At 41.8% G+C, this 10,987-nt stretch overlaps 1 protein-coding gene across 1 annotated transcript; it reads left to right on the top strand.

Annotated features, from left to right (window-relative positions):
- Positions 1 to 257: 257 nt before the first annotated feature.
- LOC137645775 (uncharacterized) lies at positions 258 to 5,275 on the top strand. The gene is made up of 2 exons (XM_068378686.1): positions 258 to 4,787; positions 5,104 to 5,275. Exon 1 carries the CDS (start codon positions 258 to 260, stop codon positions 2,643 to 2,645), a length of 2,388 nt encoding a protein of 795 aa, XP_068234787.1. The 3' UTR covers positions 2,646 to 4,787; positions 5,104 to 5,275.
- Positions 5,276 to 10,987: the final 5,712 nt, after the last annotated feature.

The following is a 10,987-nucleotide window of genomic DNA, read 5'->3' as shown; positions in this document are numbered from 1 at the left end:
CGAAAATGCTAATCATCCAGTTAACAAGTGTAAGGTTTATGCCTCTCCAAAGGCAAAGGTCGAAAGGCTGTTTAAGTTGAATGCTTGCACTAAATGTGCTAATCCTCATAAAACAAGTGCATGTAGATTCAGGTTCTTGAGAAAATGTAACAAATGTAGCGATTGGCATTTCAGTTTTTTTGTGTGATAATAATGTTAAAGTGACTACTGATAACGTCAATAAAGAAAAGGGCTCTTCCCTTGGAGCAACAAATGGTATGATAAGCATAGATTGCAATAAGGTCCTTTCACATACTGGGGCTTCCATTTTACCCACTTTCTCGGTTGTTTTGTCTAATAATGAGCAAATGCGTTGTCTTAAAGACAGTGGTTCTCAGCTTAATTTTATTGATGCTGAATTTGCAAAGCGAAATAATTTGGAAGTATTGGAGTCGAATTTCAGTGTCACTGTAAGAGGTATTAATTCTCAAAGAAAATTGTTGACTAATGTTGTTCGTGTTAATTTAAATAATAATGTGAACAATTTTTGTGTGGAAGCAATCTGCCTTCCAGAAATCAATACAAAGCTAATTCTTCCAGGTTTGAGTCGAATTGTTGAAAGATTTATGGAAAAGGGATATAAATTTGCAGATGAATTTTTGGCAAAAGGGGAGGATATGATCTCTGATATTAAGTTCATACTTGGAACTCATTCTAATTTATCTCAGTTCCTGGAGGAGCACCCTAGTTTTTCCTTTTTGCCACACATGCCCGTATTCAGGTTCGAAAAGGAGAGTAGCAAATGTAGAAAGGTTTTTCTTTCTAATATTTGTGAAAATGATCCCTCAAAGCCTTTAACAGTCAGCCACAATCAGGCAATGTTAGCGGGCCCTTGCCTCAATAAGAAAGTATCTACTTCTATACTGCACTTGAGATTTGATAGCTATGTCCTGTGCTTTGACTTGAAAAAAGCCTTCTTGCAAATTGTGATGCCTGAATCTGATCAGCAAAAGCTTTTGTTTTATTGGTACCGAAATGTTGCCAAGAATGATTTTTCATTGATAGTGTACAAACATGTTCGGCTTCCTTTTGGTCTTAGACCTAGTCCTGCTTTACTGCTTTTAGCTTTATATTATATTCTCATGATTGATATAAAGAATGATTCGCTACAAATTAGGAATTTGAAGAGAAATATTTATGATTTATGTTATATGGATAATTGCGCGATTTCATTCAATGACCCTGTCAAATTGAAATGGGCCTTCGATAATTTGAAGCAGATTTTTGAGCCTTATGGATTTGAAGTACAACAGTTTATGACAAATTGTAAATCTTTGCAGAGTTCCACTGATGGAGAAACTGGTGAGAAGTCGACCCCTGTGACCAAGCTTTTTGGATTGCTTTGGAATAGAGAGACTGATTCTTTGTCCACCCAGAAATTAGTTTTGGATAAGAATGCTTCATCTAAAAGGCAGATTTTGAGTTCAATTGCATCAAATTTTGATATCTTTAATTTTTGTGGACCTTTACTAAATAGAGCTAGAATATTCATGCATTCTTTGCAGTGCAATAAAGAAATTGGTTGGGACAATAGGCTATCCGAGGATCTGTTAAGAGAATGGAATAATATTGCTAAGCAGCTAAATTCTTCTCCAACGATTTCAGTTAATAGATTTGTTGGTAGGAGAGATGATATGTATAATTTGATTGCATATACAGACAGTTCTAGAAGCATTTACGGCTGTGTTGTGTTCTTATATAATTTGAGAACTAAAAAAACAAACTTTGTCATGGCTAAGAACAGATTTGTTAACAAACAATTAGAATCTAAATCCATACCCTCTCTTGAATTTCAGGCAGTTTCTTTAGGGACTGAAGTATTACATGATATTAGAAGAGAATTAAGTGGTTCTAATTGTGTTGAGCCTATTAACATAGTAGGGATGGATCTATACACAGATAGTCTAGTTTGCTTACATTGGTTATCAGCACATGTTACAAAGTTTGATAAATTGCGTAATTTGAGCATCTTTGTGAAAAATAGATTAGATAGTATCTGCAGAATGTGTGAAGAATTTCCTATCAATTTTAAATTCTGTGCAGGCTCTAAAAACCCAGCTGATGCAATCACCCGACCTCTCTCCTATAAGCAATTAATGAACTCTAATTTTTTCAGTGGTACTGTTGCTGATGCAGATATTGATGTTTTCGCAAGTGATATGATGGAAGTTACCATTCCTAATACATTGCTCAGAGAGGAAGGTATAAGCTCTTCTCTTGAAAGTAGTAACGTTCATGTTGCTACAGAGTCTGTGGTTGGAGAGGATATAAACCATTTGGTTTCTATGGATTCCTTTTCAGGCTTCAAGAGTATAGTTTCAGTCCATAGGTATGTGATAAGGTTTATTAATAACCTGAAAATTGCAGTAAAGATGAGGGACCCAAGTAAATATTCACATTTTAATTGTCTTACTGATGAAGAAACTTTGTCAGAAGCTTATAACTTTGTAATCCACAGAGACCAGCAGATTCACTTTCCGGAAGTTTTTGAATATTTTGCACGGTCTTGTAATGCAGTTAGAGAGATCCCTAATATAATCAGCCAACTTAATATTTATCCAGATCACAATGGTATATTGCGTGTTAGAAGTAAGACTGCACACTGAAAGGACAGAGATAGATTTATGTTCTCGCCTATCCTTTTGTGAAAGGATAGCGCCCTGACCAAGAAATTAATCTTGGAAATGCATAAAATGACAAACCATGCTGGCATCTACTCATTGTTGACCGAATTTCGGAAAACGTTTTAGGTATCAAATTTCTTTTCAACTGTAAAGAAGATTTTGAAAGAATGTATAAACTGCAGACGATTTCACAGACATACAGTCAAATTGAATCAAAGTCCATACAGAGATTTTAGGTTGAAACCTCCCAATATTCCCTTCAGGTCTATTTTCCTGGACTATCTTGGCCCGTATTATATTAAGTATCAAGGGGTTAAAACAAAAATTTGGTTGCTTTGTATAACGTGTTTGTGGTCTCGAGCTATAAATTTAAAATTATGCTTTGACATGACTGTACCCACATTCTTGAGAGCACTTCAGTTACATATATGGGAGTATGGTACTCCACAATTGTGCTTTTCAGATATGGGATCTCAAATTGTTGCAGGTACTAATTTAATTTCTGATTTTTTAAGGGACCCAGATACTGTGCAATATTTACAGGAACATGGAATGAGGGCTGTAGAATTTGAGCAATACTACAAAGGTTGTAACCAACTTGGATCACTTGTGAAAAGTTGTGTTAAATTAGTTAAAAGACTTATATATGGTTCAGTTCGAAATACTGTATTGAATTCTCTTGATTTTGAGTTTCTTATAGCAGAGGCTGTACATTTAGTTAATCACAGGCCAATTGCTTTTCATGAGTCTTTAAGAGATAATAATCCAAATGAAGTCATTCCTGCTGCAATAACACCTGAAATTTTGCTAAAGGGCTATGAGTTGGTGTCTTTGAGCATCATTCCTAATTTGCAACCTCTTCCAGATTCCGACCCTTCATGGACTCCTTCCAAGGATCCAATAGAGCATATTAAGGACAGTTATAGTAAATTGCGCAAGTCTCGTTCATGTTTAAAAGACATTTATAACTCTGAATCCCTTGCAAAACTTGTGCATCAAGCCACTAATGTGGGTTCTAGATACAAGCCAGTATCGCACAAGAATTTGCAAGTTGGTGATATAGTTTTACTAAAAGATGTTCATTTGAAACCTGCAAATTATCCTATGGGAATCGTTAAAAGCGTTCAGATGAACTCAATTGGTGAAACCACTGGTGCAACAGTAATGAAGGGAAACAAAGAAAGAGTAAATAGACACTCTTCATCATTAATTCCTCTACTGAGTATTAATGAATATTCTCACTCTAAAGTAGTGCATAGGCAAGAGGATGAGCATCCCAATGAGGATCTTGCATTAAAGAGGCCTAAAAGATTGGCTGCTTTGAAAGGCGTACGAAAAACGAAAAATCTTTATCTTCATGGAGATGCTTAATATTCATTACTTGTACCTTGTAAATAATTCTTGTATATATTTAATTGTATGGGACATATTTAATTGTATGGGACATGAGGTTTTTTCTACTACTGATAAATAAAAATTCAATTTCTTCTGACACTAAAACAGTTGAAATTGAATGGGTCTGCTGGGAGTATTGAAAAAAGTGAAACTTTTTTCACTTTGTTCTTTTTAACTTTTAACTTTTGAGTGTAGTATCCACCCTTTATGGTCCTTGATTTTCCACTTTGCTTGTTTCAAAATTCTAAGTTTCTTTTTTGTTTTTGGGAAAAGTTTGAATTGTTAATAATGGTTAGTTCGTGTTCTTGCTTTGGAGACTCGTTCAGTTTCCGTATGTTATATTTTAAGTTTGTGAAAGCATCAATAGTTTGCAGCCATAAAATTCCTCCTTTAAAGTGATAATTTAATACTAGAGTTTTGAGACTGAACGAAAACCTTTAATTCACCTCAAAAGTTTACTTCTAGTCCCAGCGTTTGAAGACTGCAGTGCATTTTCACTCGGCAGCTGAGAAGGGCGTGTCAACTCTTCACTAATATTTTTCACCAATCCAGCGTAAATTTTAATATGGAGCATTAAGTGACTAGTGTGACCGTTGGTCGAGGATGATCCTGCTTGGAAGTGCGAGCACTTGGATTAGTTCTTGAGGCTTCTATACCATGGAGTTGCATCGATTTTTTAATTAACAACGACAGCTGCAATTGACCTAGAGAGGCTTGCTTAGAGTGGAGGTAAGTTGCAAACCACATTGATGCTTGTGCCTTGTAAATTTCACTCGAGTTACTCATTCATTTTGAATGAATTTTCTCCTTAACCTGAACCATAAAATATCATCCAAAGGACCAACCATATTGTTTTCATTTAAAATTTAGAATTTATTGCCGGTTTAACTACTTATATTTGTGAAGTGTCTTGTTTTATTCTGCTCGTTCGAGTTCATATTTGCTTCATGCATTTATTATATTAACTGGCAGTTAAATAGTTTTGTTGATATATTTTCGTATATTTGCTCTCTATTAATAGAGCGTATTTATGACATATTTATAGATCCTGAGGACTTTTCTGGTATTGGGGGTTATTAGTGAGGTCGCATCATCGGTCTTCATAAGGACGGATACCTCGCTTAAATACCAAGAAGCAATAAGACCATCTACGATCCTGAGCCATTTTCTTTAATACATATTTCAGTGATAGTTCTGTTTATGTAAAATAAATATTTGAATTCACTCTTGATTATAATTTATTGCCATTGATAATTTTTTAAACCTCCAGTATTTTGAAAAACGACGGTTGAAACTTCATACCAGAGGGGGGTTTATGACTGATAATATTATAATCTTCACTCAGTGAAGTAATTTTATCTAGTTTCTTCACCTCTTCTCTCTCTCTCTCTCTCTCTCTCTCTCTCTCTCTCTCTCTCTCTCTCTCTCTCTCTCTCTCTCTCAAGTATGTTCGAATATGTTCAGGAATTCCTCGTAGATATTGTTCTAGTATGCACCACCCGTGTGTCACACAATCGTACATAGTAACATTTCTCTTTTTTGTATATATTATCCTTTGTATGTTCGCTCTCCCCCTGCACTGACAGCAACTTGCATCAACATGTCTGACTATTTCTCAATGTTAGCTGTTAACAGAACCAGTTGCCGGTTGGACAAGAAATAGCATGTATTTTGTGACCTTCTTGCTGTGACCTAGTGTGTATACAGTATATACTCGATGTGTCTATAATAAAATACTCACAACCTATTCTTGGCTTGTCACATTGGTTGACCCCGAGGGTCGACTTGCTCCTCCCGCCTCCCACCCCCTCACTGTTACTATGACGGACTCCACCAAAGTTGGCGCCACTCCATTCAAACTTTCTTCGTTTGCCGGCAGGGAGGTATTTGCTTGGTTTCAGCACGCAGAAGTCCAGTTCCGCATCAAGGGCGTGACTCGCTCAACTGCCACAGCAGATTATGTTCTCGCGTATGACGCCCTCAAAACATGCCTTCTGCAGCAGTAGTCGCTTTTGTCAGCCGCCCGTATAGCAAAGCTTTTTCAGCTCTCTCAATAATCGTTGGGGGACCAAAGGGCTTCACTTACCCTCAGGGAGTATCACTCGCTTGCAACCTGTTGCGGATGGCTCTCCTTATGAGGTGAACCTACTTCGTGCACTTTGGGTACGCCGTTTACCCGAACCTGCCATACCTGATAGTTTACCCATAAAGGACTTGATGACCAAAGCCGACACACTTATGGACCGATATTCACAACCCTCAAGACCTCCATCAACGCCACCACTCCTGACGAAGAGGACACCTATTCAACATCAACCTAAGCTGTTGTGAATGCCGTAGGACACACGCCTACCCTGTGATGAGCCAGAGCGGCAACAAAACCACCCATCACCCACCACTCACTCGCGCCCCAACCATCGACTTCTACAACCACTTACTACCGCCCATCGGCCGCAGTTTTGCCACTACCACTCCAGATTCGGGGTTGCCACGAAAGAAATGTGCCAAGGATGGTCAGTGGCCAAAAAACATGTAAGTAGGCCATCGCTCGTGGCGGTGGCCTCCCGTGTTTTTAATCTTCTTTTTACATAATGCAGGAACGGATGTGCGATTATTGGTAGATACGTTTGCTCGTCGTTCTCTGTTGCCAAGGGAACTCTTCAGGACACAACGTAGACTGTCTAAGTCTGCCGATGTCCGCCTGGTAGCTGCCAACGTATCTGCGATACCCACCTACGGTTACGAGAACTTCAGATTATTGTTTGGAAACGGCAAATTTAATTGGAAGTTTCTCATTGCTGACGTCACATTGCCAATCCTCAGTGCGGATTTCCTCTCTCATTTCCACCTTCTGGTCGATGTCGCCCACTGACAATTGGTCAAGGTAGACTCGTACTTGTCGACACCTCTTCAACCCGTCCCCTCCAACCTCACTCTCCACATCATTTCACTCACGGATGCCTACGCCCACCTCCTCATATCGTACCCAGAAGTTTTCCGTCCAGAACTTCGCCAAACGCCCACGGCTCCTGCCAATCACGGTATTTATCAGCATATCAAGACGACGGGACCCCCAGTCTTTGCCAAATTCAGACGTCTAGCACCAGATTGATTGGCAGCCTCCAAACAAATGTTTGCCGAAATGGAAGAAATGGGCCTTTATCAAAAGGCTTCCAGCCCATGGTCGTCACCCTTACACATCGTCCTAAAGAAAGATGGCTCACTCCGTCCGTGTGGGGATTACAGGCGCCGGAACATGCAAACAGAACCAGATCACTTCCACCTCTCAAACATTGCTGACGTGACCTCCTACCTGCACAAAATGAAGGTTTTCTCCACGTCGATCTCCTGAAGTGGTATTATCAGGTGCCTATGAACCCAGAAGACTTCCCCAAGACCGCCATCCCCACTCCCTACGGTACATACACCTTCAATTACTCCTGTTTTGCCCTTCGTAATGCTGGGGCCACTTTTCAACGTCTCATGGATGGCATCTCAGGGAACCTCCCATTCTGTGTATGTTTTGTGGATGACATACTTGTGTTCTCTTCTTCGAAAGAGGAACACCTCTGTCACCTGGGCATCGTGATCGACTGCCTACACCAAAATGGCATTGTAGTCTGGTACAACAAGTGTACCTTTGGCACCAACGAAGTGTCATTCTTAAGGCACCGCATCACTCCTGAAGGAGTCTATCCCCTCCCTGAGAAGGTAGCAGCCGTTCAGAACTTCCTTACGCCCTCGACCGTCAAAGCACTGCAGGAATTCTTGGGCATGATCAATTATTATCACCGTTTTCTGCCAGCCATTGCCACCACTCTTGCTCCCCACTACTCCCCCCTAAAAGGCAAGCCAAAAGACCTGAAGTGGGATCCCCTTCAAGAAGCGGCCTTCTGCAATGCAAAGAATGCCCTATCAACCACTGCTGCTCTCACTTTTCCCATCCCACATGCCCCTCTCCTTCTCTCCACCAATGCCAGTGACGTCGCTATTGGTATAGTACTCAAACAGGTGGTCAACGGCTCGCCCCGCCCATTGGCCTTCTTCAGCAGAAAACTGTCCAAGGCAGAATCGGGTTATTCTACCTTCAATCGTGAATTGCTGGCAGTGCACTTGGCTGTCTGTCACTTTTGCTATTTCTTAGAAGGTACGCCCTTCGTCCTTCGCGCAGACCACATGCCTCTGGTGCAGTCTGATGCTTAGTCCGCCCGTCAACACCGACATCTCTCCACCGTGGCTGGATACAATTGCACCCTTCAACGCGTCCCTGAGAAAATAAATCCCGTTGCTGATGCCCTGTCAAGAAACACGTTGGCCGCCATTCAACTGGGATTGGATTACAATGCCTTGGCCTAAGCTCAACGACAGGACCCAGAGTATCAAGCATGTATGACATCCTGCACATCCCTCCGTTGGGAAGACGTACCCTTTGACGACTCCAACACCACCCTCCTCTGTGATGTCAGTACTGGTAGACCGCGACCGTGGATTCTTACTCCCATGCGCCGACATCCCTCGTGCCATTCTACTGCACAGCTGTTGACGACGAAGCTAATTTGGCACTGCATTACTAAGGGTGCTGAAGATTGGGTCCACGCCTGTACTTCTTGCCAATCTTCCAAAGTACATCGACACACGGATTCAGGAGTGGGCACCTTTCCTCAACATCAGCGTCATTTCGCCTACATACACGTCGACGTTGTAGGCCCCCTACCCACATCACAAGGACATCGTTACCTGTTTACCGTCATTGACTGCTCCACTCGTTGGCCTGAAGCCATTCCCATGGAAACTACAATGTCCGCCTCATGTACATCTGCCTTACTCTCAGGATAGATAATAAGATTTGGTATCCCTGAGCATATTATTTCTGACAGGGGTACCACTTTCACCTCTCAATTGTGGACATCATTAGCGAATCTCCTGGGCTTCACCCTACATCAGACAACTGCCTACAACCCTGCTGCCAATGGAATGGTTGAACGTTTTCATCGTACCCTCAAAGCAGATTTGATGTCCCACTGCAAGGACTTCAACTGGTTTATTCAGCTTCCCTGGGTACTCCTGAGACTAAGGACCACTCCTAAAGACACCCTGGACGTCTCGTCAGCTGAAATGGTGTATGCGACCTGTTGGTCGTCCCTGCCAAATTTTTTCCCACTGCAACCTCCTCCGACGATCTCCAGAATCTTCAGGCCGAAATAATAGTGTTTTCACTCGAAGATACCAATGTCCCCCAACCAAGGATCCCTTCATCTGCAGCTCCGGAAAAGTACGAGGCTGAGGTGTCCCCTGCAGCCTTTAGGTCTTGGAAACAGTCAATGGAGTGTGGGTTGCAACTCTGTAAGTTGAAGCCTAACGAGGCAGTTCATCATATAAGGCTGCATTGTGCTCCGATATTGCAACGTGCCCTCGATTCTAGGTATACTGACGCCCAGTGGAGTGCCCTGTCTACTGAAGGGGCATTCAATGCGGTTAAGCAAATGGTAGAGAAAGCTTCTAACTAAGCGGTGCAGTGGCTCGAGTTTCTTTATTTCGCCAAAGAGCCTAGTGAGTCCTTCAATGATTATTTTAAAAAGTGTACACAAAAGGCTACTGATTGTGCATTCACATGTCCTAATTGCAATCATGATTAATCTGAATATATGCTTTTGCGCAAGCTCATGGTAGGCCTAAGTGCTAAAGTGCTCAAAAGGTAAGTGTTTCAATCATGCAATAATATCCGTGATATCGATTCCCTCAGAGTCATGTGCAGTGCATTTGAGGCCGCCCGTGACGAAACCCTTCGCAATAGGGCATGGCTTAGCAGCTCCCCTAGAGCAGCTGCTGTCGGTGGGTTTGAGGGGGAACACGAGGTGGAGGTGGCAGCCGCCCTTGCTAATTGTGACAGGAGTACCTTTGTAAAAGTACAATCGCATCCTTGTGGTAATTGTGGTACTCATCATACCCCTGGGGATTCTTCATGTCCCGCAAGAAAAATGACATGTTACGGGTGCACTAAAACTGGTCAGCTGAAGAAGTGTAGGAGAGGGCGGAGTGCCAGGAATAACATCCTGTCTATCTGGCGCCGTCCTCAGGCTAGGAAAACGAGAGAGGAAGTAAGCAGCATGATTTCTTGCCTGGTAGGTATTTAACGTTGAAATTATACAATAATGTTTTCTCCTTTAATCTAAACAGTCTGTGGTTGGTAATATCGTCGAGACTTCTATTGCTTAGTACATACATACATACATATACCAAGGTACTTCCCCCAATTTTTGGGGGTAGCCGACATCAACAATGAAACAATAACAAAAAGAGGACCTCTACTCTACATTCCTCCCAGCCTGACGAGGGACTCAACCAAGTTCAGCTGGTACTGCTAGGGTGCCAGAGCCCACCCTCCCCCGTTATCCACCATAGATGAAGCTTCATAATGCCGAATCCCCTAATGCTGTTACCTCCGCAGTCATCTAAGGCACCGGAGGAAGCAGCAGGGCCTACCGGAACTGCGTCACAGTCGCTCGCCATTCATTCCTATTTCTAGCACGCTCTCTCGCCTCTCTCACATCTATCCTCCTATCACCCTGAACTTTCTTCACTCCATCCATCCACCCAAACCTTGGCCTTCCTCTTGTACTTCTCCCATCAACTCTTGCATTCATCACCTTCTTTAGCAGACGGCCATTTTCTATTCTCTCAACATGGCCAAACCACCTCAACACATTCTTATATACTCTAGCTGCTAACTCATTTCTTACACCCGTTCTCACCCTCACCACTTCGTTCCTAACCCTATCTAATCGAGATACACCAGCCATACTCCTTAGACACTTCATCTCAAACACATTCAATTTCTGTCTCTCCATCACTTTCATTCCCCACAACTCCGATCCATACATCACAGTTGGTACAATCACTTTCTCATATAGAACTCTCTTTACATTCAT

Source organism: Palaemon carinicauda, chromosome 8, assembly GCF_036898095.1.
Source record: "Palaemon carinicauda isolate YSFRI2023 chromosome 8, ASM3689809v2, whole genome shotgun sequence".
NCBI classification, from domain to species: domain Eukaryota; kingdom Metazoa; phylum Arthropoda; class Malacostraca; order Decapoda; family Palaemonidae; genus Palaemon; species Palaemon carinicauda.
The sequence above is the reverse complement of the archived record's forward strand: the minus strand, read 5'-3'. Positions and strand labels throughout refer to the sequence as shown.